Here is a 27,288-nt window from a genome sequence, read left to right as displayed (position 1 = left end):
GGATAACCGGGTTGCCGAGATCATCGCTACATCGCTCCAGTCACGTGAGAGCGCACTGTGGCTGAGCGGCGAGCTCACTCGACGCTCACAGTGCACACGTATTACATACTTCCAACTTCCAAACCCCGACTGAGTGATACATAGGTATCATGGATCTCTACAAGACTGTAGCTCTTCACGACTCCCATGTTACTACTAATCAATAGAGTAAGAGATTGCCGCGAGAAGCAAATGACGCATCAGTAGATGTAGGGCAGGATACGGTACGGCACCCGTTTCGCATACGCCTCCCACTCCTCGCCAAACTGCTTCTTCAACAACACATCCTCCTGAGGCGCCCGCTGTACCAAGCTGGCAGACCCATACAGGAACGCCGCCACATATGTCCACGCCGCGATCTTCCCTCCCCTCGTCGCCAGAATCCCACACTCGCGAATCCACGACCCAGGCGCGATGTACATGAGACCAAGCCCGGTCGCGCTGAGGATGCCTCCGGTGTAGCTGGGATGACGAACGTACTGGTAAGGCCCCTCCGTGATCAACTTGTGACCCTCTCTGATGGAGACCTCGAAGGTGAAGAGGCGGCCAAGCGTGCGGTAGCATTGCCAGCGGAAGTACGCGCCGAAGTAGCCGACCGCTGCCCCGGCGAGGAACAACGGGCTGAGCTTGATGCGTCGGACGAGAGAAGGAGGGCCCACGACGAGGGCATCGAGAACCTTCTGAGAAAGGGGGTGCGAGGGGAAGTGACTTGCAGTGATGACGAGCACCTCCAGGAGGCTGCTAGACAAGATCAAGGCCTGCCGAAGGTTCAGCTATCAGTTTTGGTCGGGAGTATAAGCTTAGGTTTGCACACCTTGAAGCCCAGAGTGTAAAGCCGTGCTGTCGCAGAGAAAAAACGTTCGAAGGCAGTGACCTCCTTGGCCCTCTGGTCAACGGGGACCTTCGGGTTCGGTGGGGTCATGACTACGAAGCCACCGGCAGCACCGCCGACAAGGAAAGGGATCTTAACGAGGGACATAATGGCGGTTGGGCAATGCTACTCTGAGATTGCTCTGAGGCGACTGGGCGCAGGAGTGAGGTGCGCGGCATATGTCCTCGGTGCTTAATAAATATGCTCGCCTGCATGTAACTGTGCGATCTTCTGATCGTGACGCTTCGTGTCGAGAGTCAGTGGGCGATCACTTGGTTTGATGGCACTTACCGCCAAGGCGTGCCGCAAGCCTAGAAGCCTCCCCAATCTCGACTAGCAAGTCCGTTCCTTCAGAGACCCACAGTGCAAAAGAAATTCTAGGCAGGTTAATTGGTCAATAGTCTGTAAAACCGCATCGCATGTCATACATACGGTATATGCACTAGTAGTCTCTAACGCTGCGACCGCAGACCGTGTCCATGGCCAAGCGTCGAGAGCATATTTAATTGTGGCTGCCAACACCTGTTACACGGTTGCACCACAACACCGACAGCACAGCACCCGCGCAAATGGGTCACCGGACAATCGTTCTGATGCCTGACCACGCCTGTACAGATCGTCCGAATCCAGATGAAGACCGCGGTCCGCAAGCCATCGCAGGCATGACCGCTAGTGACCGTGCCAAGCCGACGTCTTCCAGTGCAGGAGCAGGCTCGGACTGCGGCACAGCCACCCAAATATTGACCTTCATGATCCAACAGTGTCAAGACGTGTGCAAGATCCAAGCAAAGACAGAACATGCTTGTCTCTGAAATAGGAAACTCCAGTCAGTGCAGGCGATATCGAAGCTCGCGAGTCTCGGGAACTAGCAGGTACTAGCGTCGGCCATGCGCTCACGCGCTCACATTCCAACCCAGGTGACACCCACCTCGGTCCACTATCCCAGCGTCGACGTAAGAAGATCAGCATTGACAAAGTCTCCCAGTCATCGTCAATGGCAGTCTCGGCCTGTAGAGGATCTGGCAGAGGGGGTCCGTGAACAGCTGCCATTGAGTAGGTCTTGCTACTAGCCGGACTGCTTGGTGGTGATCAGCGTGTCGTAGCCAATGTGCGAGTCGCGACAGCTCATGCTCATAAAATGACTCACGAGTCTATAGCCGAGTTGGTTCGAGTTTGTGCTTGATCTCGCGGATTGATTGGCATTTTCTCATGCATGGGTGTGTCTACTCATCTGGTTACCGCACCACATTGCAAGTGACAATGCTTACTCGAGCGTACTTACCACATAGTACCTCCTAGCCAGACCCTGTGGTCAGCTGCGGCTCCCCGACGGCGATGATGATCGGTCTCCTCGGGTCGTCCGTCACGGCAGAACTGTAAGTTAGATTGAATCCAGAGATCCCCGAATTTTCCGATCAGTGGATCTTCATACCACTGTGGGCGTATGTGGACGGTCCTGTCGTAAGTGGCTACAGGTTTACTTGCGAGAGTTCCGAGTAGCGAGGACGAGAACACATACTCGGGATTGACGCGGACGTCTGCCCTCAATTACAGGCTTACAATTAGAGTTTGTTCCTCCACCCGAAGAAGGCAAGTGGACGGCGTTCCTCAGGTATACTCAGTGTTGATGTTCGTTCCTATAGTTCGGGTCTGGCGCCGACAGGCTCCCCGGCCAATGTTCTGATGAGTAACACGCTGTTAGGCGACCGTTGCTTCAAGATACTGCGGCGCTGGGATAACTGCGAAGGGTCACTTGACATGAAGCTGGCACCCAGATTGGTCTTTATCGTGATGCCTTCCGTTGCGAAGACCATCGTTCGCAGTAGCACAGGAAACCTAGGTGTGTTCATCATATGTCATGTCTGCGCTATCCCCTTGAAGCACACTCACACGGCTTGACACGCTTGAGAGTCTTATTGCCTAGGTCGATGAAAGCCAGGATATGTTGTATGCAACTTTCCATGCCGCAGGACCGTAACCTCGGGGGTCCTATCACACTGGCCGCATCTCCATTGCGCATTCATGCACACACGCTACAGGTGTGCCGATTGAGGTTGACGCGTCAGTGTGCGAGTGGTCCATCAGACGGACACAGCGGCCCCCCAGGCGCTGTGTGATGCAAGAAGGCCTAGGTAGTATAGCGTACCCAAATCGGAGGGCCCTTGACTCCGTTCCATCAACCATATCCGTCAGGCGGATGTCCGTGAGTCGGCTGTATTCCTGAGTACGCACAGCGGAGGTCAATCAATTGACTTCTGCACAAATATAATGGATCGTTCTTCCCCTCCCACCCCTTTCCCTGCGACTGCCTGTGCCGCATTGACCCTTACTCAGTATGTCCCTCACAAAAATTCCCTTCCTCTTCACCGGTCTACTATCCGGCTATACTATAACGACCCCACCTCAACCGAAGGTCGCTACACCAGACCTCCACCGAGATGTCAAACCGTTCGAACGGTGGTTCTCAGCCACTGTGCGCATTCACAGCATCGTTCTGAAGGTGCGCTTTCCAGCCCCCTGTCGGCGGAGATGCAAACCAAAGTTTATCTTAGGTCTTGACATGCGTCACGCCTGTCCTAGAAACGGCGGTCATTATCGCCGACCACTTCCCTAACCACCCGCTCTCCAAACTGATCCTCAGCACGCTTGTCCGGGGCCCGCTGTCCCTCACGCGCAGGATTACCTGCTCCCGAGCCTTCCTCGCGAGCTCCGCTGTCGGCTCCCTCGCTGCCCTCGTCCGCTTCCAGTGTTATCAGACTATGGGCCGGTTCTTCACCTTCGAGATGTCGATCCGCGATGGACAACAGGTCGTCGAGGACGGCTGGTACGGCGTCGTACGCCACCCGAGCTACATCTCAGCTGCGCTCAGCCTCGTGGGCCTCGGCCTCATGCACGCCGTGGCTGGCTCGTGGGTGCGGGAGTGCGGGATGCTGCAGACGCGCGCCGGGAAGTCTGCGGCAGGTATATACGCCGGGCTTACGGTATACGTGACGCTGTCTATGGCATGGCGTTCGCGCGAGGAAGACCGAATTCTGAAGAGGCAGTTTGGAGAAGAGTGGGAAGCGTATGCGAGGAGTGTTCCGTGGCTCTGGATTCCTTACGTTTTCTGACATCGGACATGTTGCGGATGATTGGGTTGGGCAGGGCGCCGTCGTGGCGTTAAAATAAATTATCGTGCTTCCGCTGGAGTGTCATTGAATTATACATATGGAATATCACGTCATCTAAGGAATGCCTCTACGCCTGCTGTCTCATAGCATGCACTCATGGGGTCTGTCCAGGCCAGTTCTCGAACCCGAGATCGACAGACCATTGTTGCATGATGAGCCTATATAAGGAAAGTTAGGACAATAGATCAGGATAACGGACAATGGCACACAGGCACTCACCGCCTCTGCTTGCCGGACGCAGCAACGCCGTCCAGCTTCTCGATATCTTCTTTGGCCAGATTGGACGCGGCCGCAAGCGCACCGTTGTAGTTGGATGCAATGCGTGCCGGGGTCACCGACTTCGGCAGCGTCACAATGTCCTTCGCCACTGAGTGTTCGATCAGCTTCGCGCGTCCAATGTCAGCGCACAGACGGCTTCACTCACCAAGGTAGCCGAGGAGAACGTCTGGCGTCTGCAACCCGTGCTTCTTCGCGATCTCTGACGCCGTCTCGTCGCTCAGCAATGGTGAGTTGACCGAGCCGAGCGGAGAATATGCCTGCGGGACGATGCCCTTAGACTTGAGGTAGTTGACAAGGTTGTGTTGCGGGTTGTATAGGTGGATCTCGAGCTATTGAGAACAGCATGATTCGTCAGTCCAGCTCCCCAGTTCCAGGCAGCGTTACGTACCTGGTTCACGGCAGGGACGACAGTGGCATATGGAAGGATATCCGTCTCGAGGATACGCTTGGAGACGTTCGATACTCCGATAGCCCTGACTTTGCCTGCGCGCCAATGATAAGAAGTCTGTACTGCACAGAATGAGATCGGCGGTTCGTACCTTTCTTCAGGACAGTCTCCATCTGAGACCAGGTGTCCTTGATCTTCCAGTCGAAGAGGACGTCCCGCGAGCCATCAGGCAGCGTAGGGATCCTCGGGTGGTTGCCGTTCGGGTTGAGAGGGACGGGCCAATGGATCAAGTAGAGGTCGAGATAATCAGTCCCGAGATTAGCCAGCGTCTCGTCGAGCGCCTCCTCGACGCATTGATGGTGCATGGACCACAACTTGCTGGTGATCTTGGAGCAGAAGTTCAGCATCGCGGGCTTGTCTATCATGGCGAGATGTGCTCACAAATATCTCGGACCGCGGAACGCCAGACCTGCGGATGCCCTCGCCGACTTCCTTCTCGTTCCCGTATGCCCTGCGCATCTCGTCAGCAGAGTACTCACACAGAACGAGCGCCACAGCACGTACCATGCACAGTCGATGTGCCTGTAGCCCTTCTCCTTCACCGCCGTCTCGACGGCATTCGTCACTTCGTTTGGCTTGGACTTCCATGTACCTGTTAGTCTGAATGAGTATTCGTCCAGCTATAAGAATCTATGCACGTACCAAGACCAAGGATGGGCATTTCGACGCCGTTGTTGAGTTTGACGGAGGGGCACGACATTGCTGCTGACATTGCTGGAGAAGATGGAATGTCAATTTTCGTCGTCGGTGCCCTCTTATATATACTGTGAGGCTTTCAGGGCGGCCCGACAAGCCGACGCGTTGGCATTTTGCGATGTCCATCCTGTGGCGGAGCGATGTTTCGGTGAGCCCCCGATTTCAGGGAGTTGCCTGTTTGGGATGGGGACCTTCCCAACAGGGCTCGGCTAACTCGGTTATCGCTTCCTTTGGCGCAGGGGTCGATTCGGGGGGGTCCCCCTACGCCATAGTTTGTTCCATTATCCAAAGCGATCTGTTGCATCAGCAAAACTACGTTCTGCCGATCCGGGTAGAATGTCAAAAAGAAAGGCCGACTCACTGCGATGCCATATCCGTACGACAATTGCGGATATTGCAGTGACGTGGCGTAGCGACGAACATCCTTCTGCATCGTGCCGATGGTGCTTTGTTGCACACCCTGAGACCGACTTGAACAGATAAGGCTTAGCCCGATGAGCGCGAAATATCAGAAAATTACTGACCAGTACTGCCCACTGGCATGCTCTCTGGTACAATGTCGCGGTACTTTCGGACGAGTTGGCAGTCAACTAACTCAAGGGGTTGGTAGTACTACTCACTGCTCAACCGATTGCGTTTCGGCCTCATGTAGCATTGGTCAATAGTACTCGGAGGGCTCCTACTCCGAGAAGCGCGATGTTGCTCATAGTAGCGCCGGGACCGGGTGCTGGCCTCGTGCGTTAGTAGGTTTGAGGGTGTCTGCACCGTGCGGGTGAAGCCTTACTTATTATATCGACCCTGAATGCATTGCCGCGAGGAAAGAATGGAATAGTAAAACTGCGTGCGAGGCTTGCGAAGGAAGTTGCACTAGGCCAGCGTGAGAACTTCTGTGGACGAGTGAAGTGCTAGAGCTGATTGTAATTCACTGGCGGAGTGCTGCCTGTCTTCATATTGACCTATTTCGTTCTGTTCTCCGCGAGAACATCGTACTCGCCGCCTGCCCCTTCTACTACTTGACGGCCCCACTGGTGGTGCCCATATGATTAATACCGTAATCCTTATGGCATGCCAGTGCTCTGGGCCGTACGCGTGTACCGTTAGGCCGTGTTCTGAAGTTGGTGCTCGCCCGTCATGGTGAGAAGAACAAGACATATGGAAGGCAGAAGGTCGTCGTGCTGACCGCCACGGCGATGCCTTTGCTCACGCATCGGTCCTGTATCGGTTACGATGCTGCCACCGTCGTGCAAACGACTCGAGTTGAACATACTAGTAGACGCCTACGAGGTACTGTTGACAGTAGCACATCGCCCTCGCTCACACATTGAAACAAACGGAATTTCGTGAAGGTATGTGCATACAGTACGCAACACATCTCAGTGTCGATTTATTGTGCATGACAAGGACATACGTCGTTGGCTGCATTGACCTCCCTTGAAATTTAAAGTTGTAGCCACCGCACGACGTCGAGCGCTGACACCTTTTGGATCCATGTCACTGGTCCCTGAGTACTTACTTGAGTCGGCCCTCGGATACGTCAGCGACCGGCTAACTTACTCTGCGTGCTGCAGAGCAAGCCAAAAGCTCGAGCGATCTATCATATTAGGAAAATGACCGAGACAACGGACTGATCAGGCCAAGACTGTGATAACGCGGATGATCTATGTACGACTCGGAACCCGACTCATGCTCCACTCCTCCGAGGGGGCTGCTCAATTTAATCTAAAATGTGTTTTGGTTGCCATTTGGATCAGGGTCGGCGCGCACAAGCAAGGGGCCGTCCGAGGCTCCAAGCTCACCGGGCTCCACGGCAACCGGCTGGTACGGCTACGACGTCGTGCGCCACCCGCTTCAGAGCCACTCAGCCTGGTCGGCCTCGGGTTCATGCGCGCCGTGGCTGGTGGCAAGCCGTGGCAAGCTGGTGGCTGGTTTGTGGGTGCGGGAGTGCGCCCCAGACGCCCGCCGGGACCGCGGCAAGTTTGTACGCCGGGCTGCCGGTCCTAACACGTGATGCTGTGTATAGCATGACGTTCGAACGTCGCGCGAGGAAGACCGGCCGAAAATCTCGGAAGAGGCAGTTTTGCGAAGAGTGGGAGGTGTAAGTATGCAAGGAGGGTCCCGTAGCACTGGGTCCCGTAGCCCTGGGTCCCGTACTTACGTATTCGAACATCTGACGTATTGGGCAGAACACCGTCGTGGCGTTATGATAATGTCATCGTTATTCTCGTGCTTCCCCCATTCCTGTCAGTTCTTTCCGTTATACTGATGGGATATCGCTTCGCCTATGCAGAATGCCTTCACGTTTGCTGTCTGACTATCGATAGCCGCAATACTACGTCATCACGCACTCAGGGTGTTTGTCCCGGCCAGTTCTCGAAACCGAGATCGACAGGCCACGGTGGAGTGATGAGCCTACGGAGGGAGGTCAGGACAATGCATCAAGATATGGACAATACAGCACTCAGATACCCACCGCTTCTGCTTGCCGGACGCAGCAACGCCGTCCAGCTTTTCGATATCTTCTTTGGTCAGCTTGGACGCGGCCGCAAGCGCACCGGTGTAATTGGATGCAATGCGTGCTGGAGTTACCGACTTCGGCAGCGTTATGATGTTCTTTGCCACTGAATGTTCGATCAGCTCCCGCGTCTAGTGTCAGCACAGAACTTCTTCACTCACCAAGGTAACCGAGTAGAACGTCTGGCGTCTGCAGGCCGTGCTTGCTCGCGATCTCTGAGGCCGTTTCGTCGCTCAGCAAGGGCGAATTAGTCGAGCCGAGCGGGGAATATGCCTGGGGGACGATGCCCTTGGACAAGAGGTACTCGAGAAGGTTGTGTTGCGGGTTGTACAGGTGGATCTCGAGCTATTGAGAACGACATGATTCGTCAAGTCCAGCTTCCCAGTTCGGGGCAGCGTTACGTACCTGGTTGACGGCAGGGACGACATTGGCATATGGAAGGAGTTCCGTCTCGAGGATGCGCTTGGAGACATTCGACACTCCGATGGCTCTGACCTTCCCTGCATGTAAAGGGTGAGTATGTCTCATAATGCTACGCGGAAGCCTGAGAGACGACGGCTCGTACCCTTCTTCAGGACAGCTTCCATCTGAGCCCAGGTGTCCTTGACCTTCCAATCATAGAGGACATCCCGCTTCCCATCGGGGAGCGTAGGGAAATTCGGGTGGTTACCATTCGGGTTAAGAAGGACTGGCCAATGAATCAAGTATAGGTCGAGATAATCAGTACCGAGGTTCGCCAGCGACTCATCGAGCGCCGCCTCGACGCGTTGGTGGTGCGTGGACCACAACTTGCTGGTGATCTAGGAGAAAGTTCAGTACCACGAGTTCATCTGTAATGGCGAGACGCGCTCACAAATATCTCGGAGCGCGGAACGCCGGACTTGCGGATCCCCTCGCCGACTTCCTTCTCGTTCCCATACGCCCTGCGCGTCGCGTCAGCTGAGCACTCACACCAAACGAACGCCATAGCACGCACCATGCACAGTCGATATGCCTGTAGCCCACCTCCTTCAGTGCGTGCTCGACAGCTTTCGCAACCTCGTTGGGCTTCGACTGCCATGTACCTGTTACCCCGGATGAGTACTACTTCGTCCACCTATGATATGTGCACGCACCAAGCCCGAGAATGGGGATTTCGACGCCGTTGTTGAGCTTGACTGTGGGGATCGACATTGCTGCTGCGATAGTCAGAGAAGCAGGAATGTCGGGTTCCTGTGTCGGTGCACTCTTATAAAGACTGGAGGCTTTCAGGGCGGCCCGGCAAGCCGACGCGTTGGTATCCTGCGATGTCTATACCGTTATCCCAAATTGATCTGTTGCCCATCTGAGGCTTGAGTATGCATGTGGCTTGGGCACGTAGTAAGACACCGGTACCATCCCATCCACGTGCACTGCAAGCTGTAGCATGCCAAAGATCAACGAAGTGCTCAACGTTGAATCTGAGCTGGACAAGAAACAAGCTTACTAAAGAAAGTCAGCCGACCACTTTTGTCATTTGCAGTGGGTCAGTTCGCTGAGAGTGGGCCAGGCCGTACTTATGACGGTCGCGACGGAACATGAACGGAGAGACGTGCCGGTCCGCAAATCGCGGGGATGCTTGATCAGTGGCGGCCCGGGCTAGCCGGGCTACACCGACACGATAGATCATGCAAGCTCATACCTGCTCATACATGCTGTAAACCTGCGATGGGTTGCCGTCGGCCCGGGAAAGCAGGTCTTCGCGAGGGTAGTCGACTGCGAACCGTATCATTCGCAATAACTCGACGAGGTACGAATGACGGCGTTGACGCGTTCAAGTTCAACGTCAACTCGGCAGCCACATCTTGATACTTCACTACGTTGAAGTTCACTCATAGTTTGTGGGACCTAAGCATGACATTGAGTTCACACAAGGTGATGAGACGACGAGAGCGCAACAGAAAACAATACAAATACAATCCATGACCTAGTCCGAACCCTCCTGATGTCCGCATCAGGATGGTGATATTCAAAACATAGCGATGGTGTCGACGGGGCTCCAGTAGAGACACTCGGGCGCCAGCGTCCACCTGCTCATAGTGTAAATGTATCCAGCGATGCCGAGTAGGTATGCGAACTTGATAGCTACGCGGGTTCAATATGAATGGATGGCTTGCGGGAAAGGACATGAAGTGCTTACCTTTCCGGCGATGCGGAAACATGGCCATCTGCGTGCCAATCTGCGGGAGGCCCATGATGTTGCAGAAGATGTGTGCGGTGACGGGAGGAATCAGGGAGCCTGTGCGAAGGAACAGGAATGCAGTGTGGAATCCGAAGAGGGATGTGTAAGACGTCTGGAAGACTATGGACCGGTCAGTGCCGGAACCAAGCAACAAGCGTCTTTGACCTACGTGTGGCGATGATCGCATGCTTCGCGGCAGCTGTTGTACGTCCATACCGGTTGTAGGTGTCCCAAGCGTGGTGGACGTGTGCTAGCGCAAAGGTGCGTCAACAGATAGCAAGGGTAGCTGAGCTCAGGGCACTCACCCAAACCGAACAACCAAGGTGTGAGGAAGATCATCTTCGCTCGCGGCGCGCCGGCCAGGTGATAGACAGCCAATGCACACGAACGGAAGACGATCTCTTCGGTTATCGGCCCCTACGTCAAAGCAAACATTAGAGCCTCACCGCCTATAGGGAAAGGCGTAGCAGCTTACCACCACGTAGTTTCGAACGCTCTGCCAGGTTGTGAATAGTGGCAGCACGCTACACCTCCAACTCCAGTTTCGTTGTAAGGGCAGCGAGCCCGCCAGCCAGTACGCATAGAGAGGCCCAAAGAAGAGTGTAGGGGTAACAAGGCATGGAAGGACGAGCTCGGACCATGGGGTCGGTATGTCGAAGCCTAGCCTAGCAAGCGTCGTCTCCAGCGCGATAGGGAACGCCTATGCACAATTGTCAGGCTTAGTCTTGGGAGCAACCAGCTAGTACTCACCTCTGACGTCCACCTCAATAGCTTCCACACCAGCCCCACCATCGTTGCACAACTAGCGAGCGTGCTCAGGCTAGCCGCTGCAAGCCGCGCACGTATCACGGCCGGGTCGTCCCTCCATCGTTCTTCCTGCTCCTTGGTGCGCTGCTGGCCTTGCTTCAGCTTGATGCTGCCCTGCTTGAACGACAGTCGGGCATTCTTCGAGAGATACAAGGAGCCGACGTAGGATCCAGCGAAGAAGGCCGCCAGCGAGTGCGCCGTGGAGAGCGAGATGGGAGGCTCGGCAAAGACAAGAGGCATGGGCTGGTCAATCCACTGGCAGACAACCTCCACAGATGCTATGAGCAGGAAAGGAGAAGTGGGTGGCGGGGGTGCATCTGCTTGGACTTATGTGAAGGCGAAACCTTTGACGGAAGCCACAGGGCGACGGCGTCTGACGGGACGTCCCAGGAGGCCAAAGCAATTGTCTTAGCCTTTGGAGCTTGAAGCTTGACCCCCTATATGGTACGCCGGAAGGCCACAGTTCGATTTTGGACGCGGCTCGGCGCTATCCGCACCGGGATAGACGCCGGCCACCCACCGACGAGTTCAACAAAGCTACAGTTCACATACTCTTTCCGTGATCCGGAGGGACTCGCTACAACTGCAACTCCTATTGAGATGATATTTTGAGGCATCAAGTGGCCTTGCAAGAAAATCGAGAATCGTCACTCTGAGTACGGGAGAACGTCCGTGAAATGGGAAGTCCGGGGAGAAAAACTGTCCGGGGACTGTCCGGGGTGGCTGCACGCGATTTCAGAGTCCGCTGTTAGCCACGACTCTGGGGTGGCTGAGGATCTCAGATAGCGCCACCACCCGCTGACATAACCTGCCCGAACAGTCACAGGCGCCCCCGTGTTGTCGGCTCGGGGAGACAATAACTATGGGGAGGGCCCTCTAAGCTCTGTAACAAACACGGACATGTTAATAAACATATTTTGAGCACACTCCGTGTATCATTTGGTGGTCTGAGCAAGAATCAAATATATACAGTCATTGAAGGCTCCTTGAGACACCCAAATCGTGTTCGGCGTCCTACTACATCGAAACACCGCGTGCTCTTCAAGATCAAACGGTGTACGCGCAATCAGTTTCCCGGCCCCTGCCTCAAATGGGAACTGCTCCGAGTGTACTTACACGGCTCTTTCAGGCTCTTCCTTCATGTACAATGTACCAAAGCAGTGATATTCTCACTGACAGTACGAAGGAAACTTATCCCTTGTTTGATCCCCGCATTTGCACCGTTCCGCATGGTAGGGATTATGGGCCACTGTGCTTATGTAATGACATATGCTAAATCGGGTGATGAGCTTCATGGAACGCGGACCCAGTAGGTATAAAACAGTTGTAAGTGAATTATGATAATTTTTTCAGGCCAGCAGACTTCACTGAGCGCGAGCTGAAGCCCGCTGTCTCAAGGACCGTGCTCGAGATCCTCAGCCACACGGCAGATCGCACGCCGAGATCGCTCAGCCACTCCAAACGCGGCTCGGCACTTGCCGCCGTACAGTCCCCGGACTGCGCGCCCCGGAATTCTCAATTCCCTGACGTTCTGGAGTACGGTGGCGCAAACGGGGAATAAGCGCCCATCAAGTTCGAACGTAGCCGTAATAGATTATAGAGCTAATAAATATCTTAGCCCTCTGTTTTCGTACTAGCAGAAGCCCGTGCTACGCTACGGGAGCGTGTGCTTGCAAATCCAATCGTGCTATACATATAGTATGAGTTCGCAGAAATGCGGAATTGTTGCTCGAGTAGCTCGCTAACGTAGAACTTGAAGGCCACTCAGCCGCCTCCCTCCGGGAGTCGGCTTCGTGGCCATATTCATGGATTCCTCTGTATGAAAGTACTTACCCGGTGCTCGTAGAGCCTTGTGCGGCGCTGGTCAATGGCGCCTCGTTGTGCGCCCTCGTCGCCGCAATGCGCCCATCTTCATCATCCTTATCCTCTACATCATGGAACTCGTTGAGCTCCTCCTCCTCCGCCTGTCCCTCCCGGCATACTCGTTCAGCAACACGACATTCGTCGGTGAGAGCGCATCGCCATTCCCGAGTGGATGAAGTCCATTCGCCGCCACTTGTTTCATTGCGAGGCTGAAAGCAGGGTCCGAGAACATCGCCAGGTCGAAGGGCACCATCGTCGGGCGCTTTCTCGTGTATTGCGTCCCATTTTGTGTGTTCTTCGCACTGCCACCACCCGCGTCGGGCTCGATCCCGAACGTGAGATCGTTCACCGTTGCTGCGAGGCGCGGTCGGTGTGTGTTGCTTGCGTCCCAGCCTTCCTAAGTCGCCGTCGCTGGTCTTTTTCTCAGCGCATGGGGTCCGAATTCGTTGGCCATGCGTGCGTGCCGGGCAGTTCTTCCCCGCCATCCGTTCGCTCCCGTCCGCACTCACCCTCCACCCGTCCTCTTTCTTGCTCGCCGCTATGCTCGCACCCATGGTCTGCTCTTTGGCTGGGCTTGCATAGGGGACCCTTGCCCTGCGTGCTAGCGGTCGGCGGGTGTTGTGCTGCACGTTGCCGTGGGTTCACCGTCTACTCGCCCTCGCGCGTTCTTCCCTCACATATGAGTAGTCCGTTCGTCGGTCGCGTTTGCGTGCAGTGCATTCGCCCGGTGCGCCGCTCGCGGTTGATGTACGCATCGTGCTTCACATCGCCGTGCCCTGTGAGTGTAGTCAGTGCGCTCGCTCGCGTGCGTCTGCACTCACCTTTCCCCGATGTCTATCCTTACCTCTCGTGAACACAGTCCGTTCGTCGGCCACGTCTGCACACAGAGCATTGGCCTGCATGCTCGTGGTCGTCGTGCGTCTTGTGCCCGTGCTGTTCAAGTTTGTATTGCTGCACGTCACGCCCGCGAGCCCCTCGCCCTCGTTGTGCATGTCGTGGCCCACTTGTCTGCCCGCTCGCATGCCTGCGTACGCGTTCATCGGCCGCGTCTGCGTGCACAGGGTGTTCGCCCACCGCGCTCACGGGCCGCGGTGGACGTGTGCGCTGTTGCCTGCCGCCTGCCCGCTCTCCCGCCTGCTCGCTCTCCCGCCCATCCACTTGCTTGCACATCCGATTGCCCGTCCACGCGTGCCCACTTGCCCACCAGCTCGCCCGCCTGCCCACTGGCTCCGCGTGCGTTCGTCGGCCGTGTCTGCGTGCTGGGCATTCGCCCGGTGCGCTCGCGGTCGGCGTGCGCATCGCGCTTCATGGCGCCACGGCGACTGCGCCCTGCGCCTGCCACATTCTCCCATCCGTCCGATTCCTTCGCTGATGCACCCGCGTCCGGTCGTCGGCCGTGTTTATGTGCTGGGCTTATGCCCTGCGCGTTCACGATCAACGTGTGTTCTGCGTGCCCCGGCCCTGCCGACCATAGCCCACGCCCGTTCTTAGCCAGCTCGCTCGCGTGCAATAATGGCACTCACCTTCGCGTCTGTTGCTCACGCGCTCGTCGGTCGCGTACGCATGCTGGGCACTTACCCTGCGTGCCCATCGTTCCGTCTCGGGCCTTCGATGCGCTTCACAGTGCCATTGTGTTTGCGCTCGTGGTGGTGCTCTTACACGCCCGAGCCCGAGCCAGGCCGTCGTGGATGAATATTGAGGGGGTGGTGCCCACGGTGAGAGTCAGAGAGGGAGAGAGTGGCAGTGGCAGATTGGCATGAGGCAACGCCGCGAGCGATTCGACGGCCCGCACAGGATCAAGCATGCTTCCAAACTTAGAGGATTCGGCTAAGTCGAAGAGCGCAGCGAGTGTATGTACATGCCAGAGTACGTTCTAACAGTGGAGGACAGTACTACTTTGAAACAACGCAAGGAGGTGGACGGCGCTCGGGCCTCGGGCATGGCCCGGAGGCCGAACCGCGTCCGTATTCGAACCGTGGCCTTCCGGCCGACCTTACCCCCTATATCCAGCTTTGATGACTCTTGCGAGTGTGTCTATTGATGAGACGCGTGAGCGGGTAGAGACAATTGGGTGAGAGTGCACTGTCCGCACCGATTTGGGTAAAGCAGTCTCGGACGAGGTATATGACGGGGCTAGCCTTTCCTAGGTAGAATACGCTGGCCGATACGATGAGGCCGGTCGTTGGAAGGCGACTTCGGGGACAGACTTGGAGATTTGAACAAGCTGAGGCGACGCGCTGCTGGCACTGGCAGGCGCGCAAGGAACATCGCGCGGCGCGTTGGCGGCGCACTGGTGGCTGGCGCGCAACGCGCCTGTAGCTGCCTCTTTCGGAGCCCATCATCCGCAGGTGTACAGCCAGCGGCCGCTCGCGCACCAGCAATGCTGCTATCTACGACTTGATTGCGAGATATGATCATAGACGGCGCGACTGGTGAGTTCAGGCCTGCAAGATTACCAGGTTGTGTAACGTTGCTCACGGCACTTCAAGCAGTGGATCCGTTCAGCGACGAGCAGGCCTCTGTGGGGGACGTCGAACCTCCGGAGTGAACACCTTTCTTCAGGCGGCGTACAATCCAGTCATCTAATTGAAAGAACAGGTATGCCTCCCGAGCCGCCTCGTCCATACGATCATCACGGCGAGTGCATGTCGCAACTCAACCGCCGCGGTAAGTAACCCGAGACGATCTAGAACTTGCAGGACTAGTGGCTCATAAGTATCCGCTCACCAGATATGTCCACATCGAACGGCCGAACAAGCCCCTCACATATGAGTTCATGTCCTGGAACATGAAGTCTATGCTGCTCGTTCCGCCGCGTTCAGTAGACCCTGGTCGTGGGGCACTCTACTTCATCTCCGTCGCGCTCAACCTCAACCCCTTCGCCCCGTTGTCCTACGTGACGTCACTATATCGAGGCTCAGACGCAGAGGGGGAGTTTATTGGCGAGTTCGAGTAAGTGAAGCGACCTTCCGTGGCCAAAAAGGGCCTACCCATCTGATGCTGTGACCAGGTTGGGAATTACCCATAGCCGTGCCACCATTTCAATCGGGAATCATTCGACCCGTTTGAAGAACATCCTAACAAGCGATGCTCGCTTCCGCGTATGTCTTGATACACGTCGTCTCATCTCTGTCCTACTCACAGCCCTCAAAGGAGCTCTTCACGTGGCGATACGAGACTGTCGAACTTCGCTGGGACTGCCGTACCAAGCTTGATGACGGGTCTCGAATGTGCATCGTACGTGCATTTTCCTCTCTTTCCAGAAACGTCCGTCGACGAGTCGATCCAGTGCTCGGACGCAGCTTCCCATCAGCTAGCGTCCTTCGTCCCACCACCTCTGGACGCGTCGCCGCCGCTCCCAAACGCGACGTTGACCGTGTTCCCAGATGGGCACCGCCACCAGCTCTTCGACCATATCGTACTCTCGGCGCTGGTCGTCGAGCGCAAAATGACTCTCACGGTCTGACCTCGGAATCCAGCTATGACTGGATGCTTGTGGTATAACTTATTGCAGTCACTCCCTCTATGAACCTATACCTTGTATTGGATCCTCTGGCCGAACTGGATGGCGGATGCGCGGCCGATTCACAGTCAAAAGACGAGTACATGCGGCCTCGTCGGTCTCTTCCGAACATGCGTATGCGTCTTCGTCTGTGTGTGAGGGAGACACTTCAGCGATGCATGTTTGGAGAAGCCCGATATCGCCGGAGGCTGACAGTGCCTATAGTCGAAGCTTCAGCACAATGTCCTATCCTCCTGTGTCGACGATGCCATCGGCGTCGAGGAAGCGAGTGATGCCACTGAGGGTACATACTGTGTGATGGCCGCCCCAAAGTCAATGTTTTTCTGTTCCCATAGGCCAAGTCTAAGGGAGAATCCACTTCCTATGGTGGTACGGAACGGTGATATATAGAGAGCATCTTCTGGATGCGGAACTCCTTCACCGTGTCAATGCAACTTCCCACGCGGGAAGTCCCAACTCAAGGCCAACGGGCCCATACTAGGATGAGCAAGTAAAGTGGTGTGAGCCGGCCTGAATATGGACTCCCGGAGATGCAAGACATGCACTGGCATCCCTGTCAAGCGTCCTAACCCGCGAGCGAAATGGCGCCCACATACGTGTTCGAGTTGGGTGGAAGCGTGAGCTGCGGTGGCAGTGTCAAATACCTTTGCAGCGAGGAGGACGGGGATCCGGAGGAGGGGTGGATACTACTGCATTATGCACGCGTACGCAACAAGGTTTATAATCCGAGTATGTACAAACTTGAGCACACTTCTGTTACTTGATAAATGTGACAACTTGGTGGACAAAATCTGCTATCCGAGTCCATTAAACAACTGTCCTCCGTATGGCAGTACACTGTCGAAGTCAACGAGTGCAGAGTCCTACAATCGGTACTTTGCGAGCATCGCATTAAATGTCCATTGCTTTGGATTGTCCAGGCATCCACCGAAACTTTCATCATCGCTCCATGAGGAACCCATGTTAACCGCGAGCGTCGTGCGCGCTTGCTGCAGGGATGGAAAGCATTGCAAGCCCAAGCTTGTCATATAAAGCCACTGGTTCTGAGTTTCGCTATTGTCCAATATATTGAGGGTGAATTTCAGTTTGCTGGTGTTCTTTGCCAATCCCGTCATGGCAGCATCGAACTCGTCCCACGGGCAACGCTTCATGTTGGACAAATCGGATGTCCGCCAAGTGAGGACGACCTCTGAGAGGTGCTCTTTCCCCTCCCACGCGGAGAGCAACCGGAGGAATCTGACCATCCACTCGTACCGCCTCGGGGTGGATTCTTTTGTATCCTGAATCTTAACGCGTAAGTGGACTCGACGCAGACGTTTCAAAGGAGGTAGGGATCCCGCCAGACTTCGTCTGGGTAACCTGTTTCCGGCCACGGACAGCACCAGCTCCTCCAACGTATCGTCCACGGCGCGGAGCAAGGGTCGGCATTCAAGGAATAGATCGGAGGTGGCGATTCGAGCTCCAGCCTCCGGATCTCCACTTTCATAGGCCGTTCGCCCAAAATTGTGTCATTGTATTGGCAAGAGTCGTGTTCAAGGACAGTGTGTGTAGAGGATGAGTAATGGTCGATGAATCGCTGTCGCCTTGCTCCCATGGAGGCCGCATGCGTGCACCGTCCAAATACAAAGCGCGCATGGAAGGACATGCGGATAGAAGGCACGCGAGGTCCTCGCCGCGGCCGACGGAAGCCTGCACGAGGCGCAGGACGCGTACACGGGGGAAGAGCGTTGGCAGGTTCTGCCTGACGTCCTCGTGCATTGTAAACAGGTCGATGTGGCGGCCGATGGTGAGGTCCTCGACTCCTCGCAGCCTCTGCAGCAGCTCCGGCCAGCCTTTGTCCACCTTTGTCTTCCCCCGTCTCGCCTTTGCAATGACGAGCACCCGCACGCACAGCGCGAATCGAGGTTTCGCCTTCAGGAGCCGCGTAAATCGCTCAAAGCGAGAGGCACTGTTGATAATGACCCTGCGGAATATGTGCCTTTGTGCCCGCCAGACCCAGTTGTGGCACGTCACCGCGCATGCTCTGAGGGTAGGAACGTCGTCCCAGATGTAGTCCACGATCTCGTCGCACAGTTCCTGGGAACGTATGGGCGACAAAACATGCTATACGGAATGTGAGCCTGATATTGTAGTCCATAGAGGAGAATGAGACGTACCGGCGAAACCTGTTTGTGAGTGTCTGAAGAAAGGCAACGGTGTCGACTCGGCAGAGCGAGGAGAACAAATGGCAGTGACAGATCGATGATTAACACGGGACCATACTGGACAGCTGCATGCAGGTCCATGGCTTTTAAGCGATCGTCAACGCCATTACAAGGCGGCGACCTGAAGAGGCCCTAGCCACATGGCCGCCAAATAGCGAGCCTCTGGAGACCACCGGGAAGCAATACCTGAACGGCTCGAACAGCATGGGACGAGGACTCTGCCTCTTCATAGGCGGTGCGTATCACTGCAATTGTGTGGCACAACGTCCACAGGGTCATCCTTGTGGCTGTCACTACTTTAACTGTGTGGCTGGCTACCTTATGTAATTAGGCGCACGCTCAGTGGCACTGTTGCGCCCAGGTGACCCACCGACCACAACCATTGAATCGCATCGTATTACGCCTACACCTTACGATTCCGGGGAATGTACACAACTTGGGGGTCTTCATGGTGGAGAAAGTACCATTGCGATGCTCTAGAGCCCCCTCTCCCTCAGCTCTTCCTCAATCCTATCGTAGCTAGTCTTAGCCGACTTCGTCCACCTCCTCGGCACATCTGGATCATCCTCGACATATTCTCTCGTAAAATACCTGTGTATTGTCTGAGCCGTGTTTGTGTGGACAACTATCAGACAACAGACCTCGAAGGACCATGGGCCTCTCCATCCCGTCTTGACCACAGCCTCGCACACATCGACCACAGGCAAATAGCCTCCGTAGCCTTCTTCCCCCTTCTCACCCTCAATCTCGTCTTGGAAGGGAAGCGGCCGCCACGCGTTCGACCACGCATAGAGCGGATCAATGCCCTGCTTCTGGGCACTCGCTTTGAGGGCGTCGACGCCATGCTTATGCGATCCATCCGAGATCTGGAAGTAGAAGATCTTCTCGGGGGATAGTCTTGCTCAGAGCGGACAATGAGTCCGCGAGCCGATCTCGTGCAACCAAGAGCCTTCCGTCCGGGGAGGTAGGGTCCGCATAGGCACGTGCTACACACGAGCGACCGCATTAGCATGGTGAATTCGTAGCGGTGTCTCTGAAAGGCGCACCCGAGATCTGGAATGTGTCGAGGCAGAGCCCAAAGTTGGACGATTGACACGCCTGCACACCTCCCAGGTATGCTCCCAAGTATTGCTGAACAGTCGGGTACATAATCTCAGATGAACTCACGACGAGAAGACAAGAATTACATACATATGAATGCCCCAAGCCCACATCTCATATGCGCTAAAGGAGGGTTGAGCTTATATGAACAGAACTTTGAGGAGAGATTGAGCGCACATTTTGATCGGAGGGTCTTGGGTAGCGGCTTCGTCTGCAAGCACGCGGAGATCCCGGGAATGACATCGAGGTCAGAGCTTGACGAAGGGTCGTCCGAGAACCAACCTGTAGCATCTGGCAATCGAGGGCCTGTTGGAGAGTAAGTCACGTACGGTTCAGTTCTCGGAGGACGTGGAAAGTACCGCCAAGACTTTAACCACGCCCTAGCTCTCTGCATGTTCTCCTTCTCCTTTTTCGTCCTCATATCCTTCAACTCGGAGAAGCTAATGAACATCAGAACGCTGACTCTGAACAACGTTATAACACGTACGGATGCACTACCAGCACCTGAGTCCCAACTCCTGACAAACTCCCTTACTTCCTTCGCCGTCTTCAAAAGGTCATATAGATCACCTTCCCACTGTCATTGAGCTTCTTGTACCAGGAAACACCTGCGAGGCGTATGCTTCGAGGTCGGGGAAGCCCATCTCGACCTGCGGAATCCAGCCTCTGCGATGGCACGCAACTTCATAGGCAACGTGTGCGCGGGGTTCATTCCCGCTGAATCTGTTGAATATGCCAGGGTTGTTGCAAAAGTAGACATGATGGTGGTGGTTAGGTAGAATCGAGGTGAATGAACGCGATCTAGGATGCGAGCGAGGATGTCGCGACGTACTTGCCACGTGATGACGTCATAGCCGTGTTCATACTGGCGTTGTGTGCACCACTAGGTACTAGGTAGTTGAAGGGTATACTCCCTAGTCGATCCAATGAGTACTGTATGTTTTGCGTTTGGGTAGCATTTCTGCGCTGTCATTTCAATGAAAGGCTCACCATGACCTGTATGTAGCACCGATGCACACTGCTGTGGCAGACGTGAACGTGCAATGAAGGGCCAGCGTTTGGTGACTAGCTTCGATGTTTTCGGTGGCATGCCCACATCGACTCGTGTCTTCAGAGAACATGAGCAAACCAAGAAGGGTCTGAATTGTAGGTATCCGAGCGATTAAAATGGACGCCCGTGGCTCAGAACATCACTTCGCCACTCACCGAATGGAGAGACGCATGCGCGACGGCACCACTATCGAAAGGAAGTCTCGCCAGACCCAGTAATCGCATAAGAACTGCAAGACTTTTGAATAGCATCGCTAGAGGGGGAACCGTTCCAGCCTCCAACTGCCGCCAATAACAGCGTCTAACGCCTCAAGCAACGCTGAGGTCAGTGGCGGAGGGGAACCAGGCACGACCCGCAGAACGCACCCTCAAGGATGAGAGCCATAGCTTCGCATGCGGTCTATAATCACTGGTCCGTGTTGGAAGAGAGTACATCGATATGATCGAAGCGCGATATGCGCACACACCCTGCAATCGCCGACGGCCAGGCTGTGCGGCGGAATGTGCGCACTAACCACTGTGAACGAGAAGGTTGCGAGCCTGTGGACGCAGAGCATACGATAACAAGTTCTGACAGGCCGCCGTGTCTCATGGGAGTGTATAGGGCTAGATCAGGTTATGTTGCAAACTAGTTGGCCTCGAGTCGCCCTTCGCAGGCACATTGTCATCTCGACCATCGTCATCCGCCTCCCCCTTCCTATACAGACCTATTGGAATGAGGTAACAGTCGCCGCCGTCGAACGTCTAAATGAACTAAGAATGAATAGCATCAACGCCATAGTTCGTCAGCTCCCACGGGCGCAGCAGCAAAGTTCGTCCGCTGAATGACATCTGGGCTTCACAACCCTCCGGAAAGAGCCATTTAACTTGCAGGGCTCGGGCTCGCCGTGCGTTGCCAACTTCACCATGCATCTGCTCGAACGCCCGGATGCCCCGGTGCGGGAATGCAAGAGAAGAGCCCGCGTCCGGTGTTCTGTGCGTCTGCTCAGTAACGCGCGGATGATCATCAGGACTCGACCGCGTGCTGCCGCATGTCGCAGCCGCGACCAGGTCTCCGACAGGTCTCTATACTGCCTGACGCACACTAGCCCCATACAGAGACCGACGCGTCGACCGGGGCGAGAGAATAGACTCATACATAGAGCGCACGGTGCGTCAGCGACCACCTGCTCGTCACATGTATACTGGTAGGCCTCGTACGCACAATGACACCGAGGTTCGACGGCCAACTACAAGAGGAACGCAAGGTCCTGTGAGTTCTTGAAAAGATCATCATGCCTCGTACCTTTACGAATTCGACGAACTTGAGCTCATAACTTCCACGGGACGCTACACGCGGCGCTTGATGTCAGTCATGTTGCCTTTCTTTCCCAACACCTGTCGCAAAAGCGATATAAAAGTGATAAGGAGCAGTACGTGAGGGTACACGGATGCCTCTCGAGCTGAACAGGCTCATACAGCACTACTGTCAGGACCGCGAAGTCCCCAATACTAGTGTACGGAGACTCTTCTCGGGCAACGCATGGAGTTCACCGCTTGCCTGAGCGATTGCGCAGAAGCCGCTGACCTGCCGCACAGCCTCGGAGGTTCCCGGTATGCATAGACATGAGCAGCTCATGTCTCATCGCGCCTCCACACGCAATCGTATGGCACGGTCGTATCAGCTGGTTGGCGCAGGCTTAGTCCCCGAGCCCATTGGGGCGGTCCGAAGACGGGAGCGGCTGCGAGGCGTCAAGGACGCAGTACAGCCGCCAATGATATGAATTACAAGTGAGTACATTGGGTGTGCCAAGGAGGATGTGTGATATTCCTGGCCCACCGTCGAACTCGAACGCGGGTATATGAACCTGGGAACCGAAGCACCGTCTGGTGCGCGTCACAGCTCATACCATCGATGTCCGTGGATCTGGCAAAAGAATATCGGTTGAGGCTACGGAGGCGTGTCGTCGAGTCCACTGCACAGAATAAGGAGCATAGCGGATCATGGTGGTCGGGCAAAGAGCGTGCACTGCAGCCGCCACCAAACGCTGCCGCGCGGAGTTTCATTTCACTGATGGGATTGTGGCGCTGCCAGAAGCGCGGGACAGAGCCTGGTTCGCGAGCGATGATGTCCTCCGCCTCGCCGTGAACACGTTTCTGCTCCCAGCGATAGTCTCAAATCGTCCTCCGGGGTCTCCCCATTTCCCCATGACCTCAGGCCGGACGAGTCACATAATCAAGGTTAACTTTACTGACACTCGCGGGTATTCCAGATGACTGAAACCAGAGTAATGCTTACTCCAAAGGAGGCATTACGGACCGAAGCTTGTGAACTCGCTTCCGGCCACGAAATTAACATGTCGAGCTTATAAGAATACTCCCGTCCAGCGGGATGCTCTTCTCCGCCCACCCCCTCGTAAGTTCCCAGACCGCTGATTATTTTTTGCTTTCTCTCCCTACTACGTGGCGTCCATGACCGAATACACGAGCAACTCCGAGGCCATACGCGAGTACATGTCCGCGCGGGAGCGGACAGCACAATGGATCCAGGCTCATACACCCAACGGTACGGTGCCCGCCTTTGTGCCGCCATCGTACCCCCCGTCCATGATCAGCGACTCTGACGCACCCAGCTATGGTCCGAGTGACTCGGACGAGGAAAGCAGCCATTCCCTGCCGCCACGTATGGTGCTGCGCTACAACGATGGGCGGGCTGACATACCCATCGCCACCGAATACAACCCGCACAATGGCACATACTCGAGGCAGGCGCCGAAGATGCGTAGTGCGGAGCCCCGCTCAATCCCTACGCACCGACGGTCCAAGTCAGGACCATACGCACAGCCCGCTGAGCGTGGACCATCGCATGTAGTGTCTCGTCACGCTCAGTCTCTTTCTTATGCTAGCCAGCCAGTCGTCGAGCCCCGTGCTATGCCGGAGCCGCCTCGCTCGCCCGAGAGTATCGTTATCCTTCCGTCTCGACAAGGAAGCCAGAACACGCAGTCCACTAGTCAGACAGCTGAAAGTCTACCCCCTTTCTCCCAGCCCTCGCAGCCCCATCCTTCGTCGCATACGTTTGACGCGGCACTGCAGGTTCCTCTGCCGCCGTCGACTATCTCGCAAATCCCGCAGCAGCCTAGCCGGTTTGGCAGCGCTTCACACCACTCTTCACACCCTTCACAGCACGGTATCGTGTCTCCCTCGCCGCGGCGTGCCTTCGATCCTTCGCAAATCCCTCTGCCGGCAAGCTCACCGCCAATCTCTCACCCCACTCTCAACCCGTGCCTGGACCGACACCGCGTGCTGCAACATCATTCGCGCACCATGCGCCGTCGTCGCGTGTACAGTCGCAGCTCCCTTACCACTACTCGCCCCCCGCAATCGTTTACGCGCCCTCGTCAAAACATTCGAGATCTCACTACGCGCCACCGGCAATCGTGTACTCGCCCTCGGCGACTCATCATGCCCCGTCCCGCCACGCCCCCTCCATGACATATAGCCACTCTGCACCTTTGCCGCAGGCTCCGCCACACCAGCGCGCAGGTTCGTCCGTGTACCACTCAGCGCAGGGGTCGTTGCGCTCTCGCCGTCCCGGATCTGCCATTCCGGAAGAGGACCCGCGCATGGCTGGTCGCTACGACAGAAGTGTCGATCGAGACCGTGGCCGCAGCCGCAGCCGTGGACGGAGCGTGGCTCGCACCCGCACGCCCGCAGAAAGCGTTATGTACATCGCCGATCATGAACTCCCCCCGGACGAGCCTCGCGCTCAAACACCCTCGGACTCTTTCGACGATGAAGATGAGGGTCGAACGCAAGCCTCCGGAAGCACTTACTATGTCCTGCCTACGCCGGGGCAGAAGGTCAAACTTATCGTACGTAATCTCGCCATCTTCTTCCCTCCTCGCCGTCCCTGTCGGTTACCTCTACCGTTTCCCTCGCAACGATTGGTAGTAGATGAACCTAACTCATGGCCACTCAGGTCCCAGGCTCGGGTTCTATCTACACCGCCACCTCAACCACGAAGTCCGGGCACTCCCCTCAATCAGCGCACTCGGGTCCGAAGAAAGCGTTCTTCCAGCGCATCTTCAGCATCCCCAAGCTGTCGGGCTCCTCTTCGAGCTCGGATGGACTGGGTAAGAGGATCAGCCGGAGGCATACCATTGGAGGTGCTCATATGCGTGGAAGGATGGGCCTCCCTCCGCGGTAAGGTGCGTCTGTGGCGCGTACCGCGGCCTTGGTGGCGCAAGTGGGGGCAAAGGTGAGTGCTAGTCTTAACCCTCGGACGTTGATTGTGGTGCTCATGAGATCGCCGTCGCTTCCTGAAGTCATCGTAGGAGAAAAGCGGACATCTGACCGCACCCAGCCGACGGGAAGGTGCTCTGAGACGGTCACGACGTGCTCAGAGTTTTTGACTTACATACTGTACGCTGATAGTCGATGGAGGTTCCAATTCATTCTGTACGTCTACGTCTTCGGTACCACGTCCGTCGTTTTACATACTTTAGGCTATCGCAAGCCGCTTCGTGCTGACGGGACATAGTACGTACACGACGGATCAATGATAAGTGTAGTGGTGCAGCATAACGCACATCGCCAGCCGACGGCAAGTGAGATGTACGCGTCGCTAGGTTCCTTCCCAATCCCTTCTGCTCCGTCCCGTAACTTGGGCGCGACAAGCGCGACCGCTGTTGAGGATCTTTCTAGCAGACTCGGGAGCCTGAGGTGCCTTGAACGTGAACGGAAGACAAGAATACTGTAGTTGTGGCGTCGGTTTTTCGTGCACTACTGTCTTATGCGTGTGGTGCCCTATGGCGCACGCCTTGTCAGATGGGCCTATTCAACATTGCAGCGGAGGAACTTGTTGCACGCCCCCATCACGACCAAGTTATGTATTGCATCATGGAGACTTGTCTGAGACAGACACGTTGTTCAAATTACGGCCCTTCAGCACGAACGGCTCTTGCCGATCCATGCCCTCTGGGATATTGAACACTAGGCTGCATGCGCACACGTTGATATGATACCTTTCGAGCGGCTTAGCCGTCGTTGCCGAAAATGTGCTCAGATGCAGACGAAGGCATGACCAACCGATTTGTAATAGGAGTAACACTATCGCAGTGTCCAAATTGTACACCATTGATACACGTCCTGAAAGGGATGGTCATGACTCATGAACCAAAACTCTGCACGAATGGCACAACTTACCTTATCATTCATCCCACCGCATAGCAGACGGCACCCAGTAAGCGACCCCTTGTTCGTCATCCTGCTCGTCTAACCAACATAACCCGTCGCGGAGTAACATGTTCTCCAACGCTGCGCGCGCACGTTCATGGGTCCATCCTCTCCGCTGCACTAGCGTTTGTTCTGAGACGCGACCACCTTCCTCCTGAGCGATGGCAAGCACCACCGCCTGGTCCGCGTCTAGTTGCTTGGGTACGCTCCTCACCATCTTCTTACCCGCACCAACGTCCAGCACCTCGTATCCAGCGCCGAGGGGCTTTAGCGTCTTGATGCTCCGGATGACATCGTCTTCCGTGATGACACCGCCCTTGACGCCTCTGAGCTTGCTCACGAGCCTCACGAGCTCGCCCATCTCATAAGCCCACCATTTCGCTCCCGAGTGCTGACGCAGACGTCGACGATCTGCACCCCGAGCTCGAACTGCCAGTCGCCGAGGTTCAGCATCTCCGCCCACCAGCCACCCTTTCTAGGGCCTGCCAGCGGATCGACTCCGATGGACGTGCACATGCGTTGGAACGCATGTCGGAATTGAGGGTCGTCGCGAATAGAGTCGCGATGAGTCGCGGCGTAGTGTGCCAATGCACTGCGAAACTGGGCAAGCTGTGCATGAAGAAGGTCGACTTGTCCTTGAGATATCTCAGTTGAGAGCTCTGCAAAAGACCGCTTTTGTTGGCTTTGTCTATCGAAGGCCGCGATCCCGACGCCTCCTAGTCTATGCATAGCGATCGGAGCGAGGGGACGGATTTCACAAGGATTATACCTATACCTACACACATTTTGTTAATACAGCTACGGACCACGTACTTTGTTGTACATTGAGCATTCACTTACTGCGGCGGTGATTGGGTAAGCCTCGGCGGCGCTCGTGCAATTTCTGTCAATGCAGCACTCCAAGCTCGAAGTATGGGACAGCCGATACTCAGTTCGGTGACCACTCGATCCCAAGCGAAGAGGACGCCTGTGCCTCGAATGAGTTCAACTTGAACCTGAGGACATCCGGCGCCCCTGCAGTTGGCTGCAAGTCTCCGGATCCGGTTAAGTACCTGCCCTGAGCAGTCGGCTCAGTCAATTCACTGATGATCTACCGGTCTTGCAAGCCTCTGCATACCAATGTTGTCAAGAGACCGGCTCGTTTCCGCAATCGTCCTGGCAATAGCCTAAGGGAGGTGCGTGGTTGTCGGAAGAGGGTCACGACTGGCGGTAAGGATAGCAAACCCGCCTCGGTGGCGTTACCGGTGCATCGCCGGATTAGGCAAGTGTTGTCGATAGAGTTACTCCCGGTGATCTGACTATTATGTGCAG

General features: G+C 55.8%; 14 protein-coding genes across 14 annotated transcripts; 5 read left to right on the top strand and 9 right to left on the bottom strand.

Annotated features, from left to right (window-relative positions):
- Window positions 1–6: 6 nt before the first annotated feature.
- B0H18DRAFT_674679 (uncharacterized protein) lies at window positions 7–1,389 on the bottom strand. The gene is made up of 4 exons (XM_048039110.1): window positions 1,343–1,389; window positions 1,202–1,287; window positions 854–1,153; window positions 7–797 (listed from the first exon to the last, which is right to left on the bottom strand). The coding sequence occupies exons 3-4, from the start codon at window positions 1,016–1,018 to the stop codon at window positions 240–242; spliced, it is 723 nt and encodes a 240-aa protein (XP_047897662.1). The 5' UTR covers window positions 1,019–1,153; window positions 1,202–1,287; window positions 1,343–1,389; the 3' UTR covers window positions 7–239.
- Window positions 1,390–3,245: 1,856 nt separating this feature from the next.
- Window positions 3,246–4,026, top strand: B0H18DRAFT_928721 (uncharacterized protein; the record flags this gene model as incomplete). The annotated part of the gene is made up of 2 exons (XM_048041677.1): window positions 3,246–3,410; window positions 3,463–4,026. The coding sequence occupies 2 exons, from the start codon at window positions 3,246–3,248 to the stop codon at window positions 4,018–4,020; spliced, it is 723 nt and encodes a 240-aa protein (XP_047897661.1). The 3' UTR covers window positions 4,021–4,026.
- A 148-nt stretch (window positions 4,027–4,174) lies between these two features.
- On the bottom strand, window positions 4,175–5,507 carry B0H18DRAFT_1115653 (Aldo/keto reductase; the record flags this gene model as incomplete). Its single annotated transcript, XM_048033296.1, has 8 exons — window positions 4,175–4,238; window positions 4,300–4,447; window positions 4,505–4,688; window positions 4,748–4,842; window positions 4,899–5,133; window positions 5,189–5,258; window positions 5,312–5,399; window positions 5,450–5,507. 8 exons carry the CDS (start codon window positions 5,505–5,507, stop codon window positions 4,175–4,177), a joined length of 942 nt encoding a protein of 313 aa, XP_047897660.1.
- Window positions 5,508–7,725: 2,218 nt separating this feature from the next.
- Window positions 7,726–9,364, bottom strand: B0H18DRAFT_674528 (Aldo/keto reductase). Its single transcript, XM_048039109.1, has 8 exons — window positions 9,131–9,364; window positions 8,992–9,079; window positions 8,869–8,938; window positions 8,581–8,815; window positions 8,421–8,515; window positions 8,177–8,360; window positions 7,974–8,121; window positions 7,726–7,912 (listed from the first exon to the last, which is right to left on the bottom strand). The coding sequence occupies exons 1-8, from the start codon at window positions 9,186–9,188 to the stop codon at window positions 7,849–7,851; spliced, it is 942 nt and encodes a 313-aa protein (XP_047897659.1). The 5' UTR covers window positions 9,189–9,364; the 3' UTR covers window positions 7,726–7,848.
- Window positions 9,365–10,002: 638 nt separating this feature from the next.
- Window positions 10,003–11,262, bottom strand: B0H18DRAFT_871007 (uncharacterized protein; the record flags this gene model as incomplete). Its single annotated transcript, XM_048040136.1, has 6 exons — window positions 10,003–10,118; window positions 10,174–10,335; window positions 10,385–10,465; window positions 10,521–10,632; window positions 10,691–10,915; window positions 10,966–11,262. 6 exons carry the CDS (start codon window positions 11,260–11,262, stop codon window positions 10,003–10,005), a joined length of 993 nt encoding a protein of 330 aa, XP_047897658.1.
- Window positions 11,263–12,717: 1,455 nt separating this feature from the next.
- On the bottom strand, window positions 12,718–13,577 carry B0H18DRAFT_674522 (uncharacterized protein). Its single transcript, XM_048039108.1, has one exon. The coding sequence runs from the start codon at window positions 13,437–13,439 to the stop codon at window positions 12,852–12,854; it is 588 nt and encodes a 195-aa protein (XP_047897657.1). The 5' UTR covers window positions 13,440–13,577; the 3' UTR covers window positions 12,718–12,851.
- Window positions 13,578–14,092: 515 nt separating this feature from the next.
- On the top strand, window positions 14,093–14,730 carry B0H18DRAFT_985171 (uncharacterized protein; the record flags this gene model as incomplete). Its single annotated transcript, XM_048044721.1, has 2 exons — window positions 14,093–14,346; window positions 14,409–14,730. Coding segments are annotated over 2 exons (374 nt in total), but the record flags the coding sequence as incomplete, so codon positions are not given.
- Window positions 14,731–15,165: 435 nt separating this feature from the next.
- Window positions 15,166–16,480, top strand: B0H18DRAFT_985167 (uncharacterized protein). Its single transcript, XM_048044720.1, has 7 exons — window positions 15,166–15,317; window positions 15,375–15,429; window positions 15,484–15,552; window positions 15,616–15,837; window positions 15,896–15,986; window positions 16,039–16,122; window positions 16,175–16,480. The coding sequence occupies exons 1-7, from the start codon at window positions 15,296–15,298 to the stop codon at window positions 16,349–16,351; spliced, it is 720 nt and encodes a 239-aa protein (XP_047897655.1). The 5' UTR covers window positions 15,166–15,295; the 3' UTR covers window positions 16,352–16,480.
- On the top strand, window positions 16,481–17,062 carry B0H18DRAFT_985164 (uncharacterized protein). The gene has a single exon (XM_048044719.1). The coding sequence runs from the start codon at window positions 16,492–16,494 to the stop codon at window positions 16,678–16,680; it is 189 nt and encodes a 62-aa protein (XP_047897654.1). The 5' UTR covers window positions 16,481–16,491; the 3' UTR covers window positions 16,681–17,062.
- Window positions 17,063–17,106: 44 nt separating this feature from the next.
- Window positions 17,107–18,874, bottom strand: B0H18DRAFT_985163 (uncharacterized protein). The gene is made up of 5 exons (XM_048044718.1): window positions 18,565–18,874; window positions 18,493–18,511; window positions 18,122–18,469; window positions 17,949–18,097; window positions 17,107–17,887 (listed from the first exon to the last, which is right to left on the bottom strand). Exons 2-5 carry the CDS (start codon window positions 18,508–18,510, stop codon window positions 17,272–17,274), a joined length of 1,131 nt encoding a protein of 376 aa, XP_047897653.1. The 5' UTR covers window position 18,511; window positions 18,565–18,874; the 3' UTR covers window positions 17,107–17,271.
- Window positions 18,875–18,901: 27 nt separating this feature from the next.
- Window positions 18,902–19,971, bottom strand: B0H18DRAFT_985160 (uncharacterized protein). The gene is made up of 7 exons (XM_048044717.1): window positions 19,891–19,971; window positions 19,804–19,836; window positions 19,707–19,743; window positions 19,659–19,665; window positions 19,555–19,598; window positions 19,254–19,493; window positions 18,902–19,214 (listed from the first exon to the last, which is right to left on the bottom strand). Exons 2-7 carry the CDS (start codon window positions 19,824–19,826, stop codon window positions 19,089–19,091), a joined length of 477 nt encoding a protein of 158 aa, XP_047897652.1. The 5' UTR covers window positions 19,827–19,836; window positions 19,891–19,971; the 3' UTR covers window positions 18,902–19,088.
- A 168-nt stretch (window positions 19,972–20,139) lies between these two features.
- B0H18DRAFT_674428 (uncharacterized protein) lies at window positions 20,140–21,044 on the bottom strand. Its single transcript, XM_048039107.1, has 5 exons — window positions 20,920–21,044; window positions 20,704–20,852; window positions 20,553–20,627; window positions 20,201–20,457; window positions 20,140–20,153 (listed from the first exon to the last, which is right to left on the bottom strand). Exons 1-4 carry the CDS (start codon window positions 20,934–20,936, stop codon window positions 20,294–20,296), a joined length of 405 nt encoding a protein of 134 aa, XP_047897651.1. The 5' UTR covers window positions 20,937–21,044; the 3' UTR covers window positions 20,140–20,153; window positions 20,201–20,293.
- A 1,818-nt stretch (window positions 21,045–22,862) lies between these two features.
- Window positions 22,863–25,326, top strand: B0H18DRAFT_985150 (uncharacterized protein). The gene is made up of 4 exons (XM_048044716.1): window positions 22,863–23,934; window positions 23,991–24,614; window positions 24,722–25,000; window positions 25,068–25,326. Exons 1-3 carry the CDS (start codon window positions 23,215–23,217, stop codon window positions 24,947–24,949), a joined length of 1,572 nt encoding a protein of 523 aa, XP_047897650.1. The 5' UTR covers window positions 22,863–23,214; the 3' UTR covers window positions 24,950–25,000; window positions 25,068–25,326.
- Window positions 25,327–25,620: 294 nt separating this feature from the next.
- On the bottom strand, window positions 25,621–27,175 carry B0H18DRAFT_985146 (EAP30/Vps36 family-domain-containing protein). Its single transcript, XM_048044715.1, has 5 exons — window positions 27,095–27,175; window positions 26,818–27,034; window positions 26,374–26,752; window positions 25,948–26,338; window positions 25,621–25,890 (listed from the first exon to the last, which is right to left on the bottom strand). The coding sequence occupies exons 3-4, from the start codon at window positions 26,704–26,706 to the stop codon at window positions 25,952–25,954; spliced, it is 720 nt and encodes a 239-aa protein (XP_047897649.1). The 5' UTR covers window positions 26,707–26,752; window positions 26,818–27,034; window positions 27,095–27,175; the 3' UTR covers window positions 25,621–25,890; window positions 25,948–25,951.
- Between the last annotated feature and the right edge of the window lie 113 nt (window positions 27,176–27,288).

Source organism: Fomitopsis serialis (genome assembly GCF_022376445.1).
Source record: "Fomitopsis serialis strain Sig1Antser10 chromosome Unknown B0H18scaffold_9, whole genome shotgun sequence".
Taxonomy (NCBI): domain Eukaryota; kingdom Fungi; phylum Basidiomycota; class Agaricomycetes; order Polyporales; family Fomitopsidaceae; genus Fomitopsis; species Fomitopsis serialis.
Note: the sequence above shows the minus strand (reverse complement) of the source record. Positions and strands in the feature narration are given on the sequence as shown.

Excerpts from the sequence above, each read along its gene's own strand:
- B0H18DRAFT_985164 (XM_048044719.1), top strand. The coding sequence starts at position 16,492 with ATGCGGCCTCGTCGGTCTCTTCCGAACATGCGTATGCGTCTTCGTCTG.
- B0H18DRAFT_674528 (XM_048039109.1), bottom strand. The coding sequence starts at position 9,188 with ATGTCGATCCCCACAGTCAAGCTCAACAACGGCGTCGAAATCCCCATT. Across the intron at positions 8,939-8,991 it reads AGGCATATCGACTGTGCATG|GGCGTATGGGAACGAGAAGG; the intron begins GTGCGTGCTATG and ends CGCGACGCGCAG. Across the intron at positions 8,516-8,580 it reads GGAAGCTGTCCTGAAGAAGG|GGAAGGTCAGAGCCATCGGA; the intron begins GTACGAGCCGTC and ends CTTTACATGCAG.
- B0H18DRAFT_985163 (XM_048044718.1), bottom strand. Across the intron at positions 18,098-18,121 it reads TGCCAACGCTCTTCCCCCGT|GCTTCCGTCGGCCGCGGCGA; the intron begins GTACGCGTCCTG and ends CGCCTCGTGCAG. Across the intron at positions 17,888-17,948 it reads ACTCATCCTCTACACACACT|TGGAGATCCGGAGGCTGGAG; the intron begins GTCCTTGAACAC and ends GGCCTATGAAAG.
- B0H18DRAFT_985167 (XM_048044720.1), top strand. The coding sequence starts at position 15,296 with ATGATCATAGACGGCGCGACTG. Across the intron at positions 15,318-15,374 it reads GATCATAGACGGCGCGACTG|CAGTGGATCCGTTCAGCGAC; the intron begins GTGAGTTCAGGC and ends CGGCACTTCAAG. Across the intron at positions 16,123-16,174 it reads ACGGGTCTCGAATGTGCATC|TGCTCGGACGCAGCTTCCCA; the intron begins GTACGTGCATTT and ends GAGTCGATCCAG.
- B0H18DRAFT_985150 (XM_048044716.1), top strand. The coding sequence starts at position 23,215 with ATGACCGAATACACGAGCAACTCCGAGGCCATACGCGAGTACATGTCC. Across the intron at positions 23,935-23,990 it reads ACCCTTCACAGCACGGTATC|CTCACCGCCAATCTCTCACC; the intron begins GTGTCTCCCTCG and ends TCTGCCGGCAAG. Across the intron at positions 24,615-24,721 it reads GGCAGAAGGTCAAACTTATC|GTCCCAGGCTCGGGTTCTAT; the intron begins GTACGTAATCTC and ends ATGGCCACTCAG.
- B0H18DRAFT_674428 (XM_048039107.1), bottom strand. Across the intron at positions 20,628-20,703 it reads GGTGCTACATACAGGTCATG|GGAGTATACCCTTCAACTAC; the intron begins GTGAGCCTTTCA and ends TGGATCGACTAG. Across the intron at positions 20,458-20,552 it reads CACGGCTATGACGTCATCAC|CAACCCTGGCATATTCAACA; the intron begins GTGGCAAGTACG and ends CTACTTTTGCAA.
- B0H18DRAFT_985160 (XM_048044717.1), bottom strand. The coding sequence starts at position 19,826 with ATGTGGGCTTGGGGCATTCATAT. Across the intron at positions 19,744-19,803 it reads TGGGCTTGGGGCATTCATAT|CAATACTTGGGAGCATACCT; the intron begins GTATGTAATTCT and ends CCGACTGTTCAG. Across the intron at positions 19,494-19,554 it reads CCCCGGACGGAAGGCTCTTG|ATCTTCTACTTCCAGATCTC; the intron begins GTTGCACGAGAT and ends TCCCCCGAGAAG.
- B0H18DRAFT_674522 (XM_048039108.1), bottom strand. The coding sequence starts at position 13,439 with ATGGGTGCGAGCATAGCGGCGAGCAAGAAAGAGGACGGGTGGAGGGTG.
- B0H18DRAFT_985146 (XM_048044715.1), bottom strand. The coding sequence starts at position 26,706 with ATGCATAGACTAGGAGGCGTCGGGATCGCGGCCTTCGATAGACAAAGC. Across the intron at positions 26,339-26,373 it reads TGCAGATCGTCGACGTCTGC|ATGGGCGAGCTCGTGAGGCT; the intron begins GTCAGCACTCGG and ends TGGGCTTATGAG.
- B0H18DRAFT_674679 (XM_048039110.1), bottom strand. The coding sequence starts at position 1,018 with ATGTCCCTCGTTAAGATCCCTTTCCTTGTCGGCGGTGCTGCCGGTGGC. Across the intron at positions 798-853 it reads TTTACACTCTGGGCTTCAAG|GCCTTGATCTTGTCTAGCAG; the intron begins GTGTGCAAACCT and ends AACCTTCGGCAG.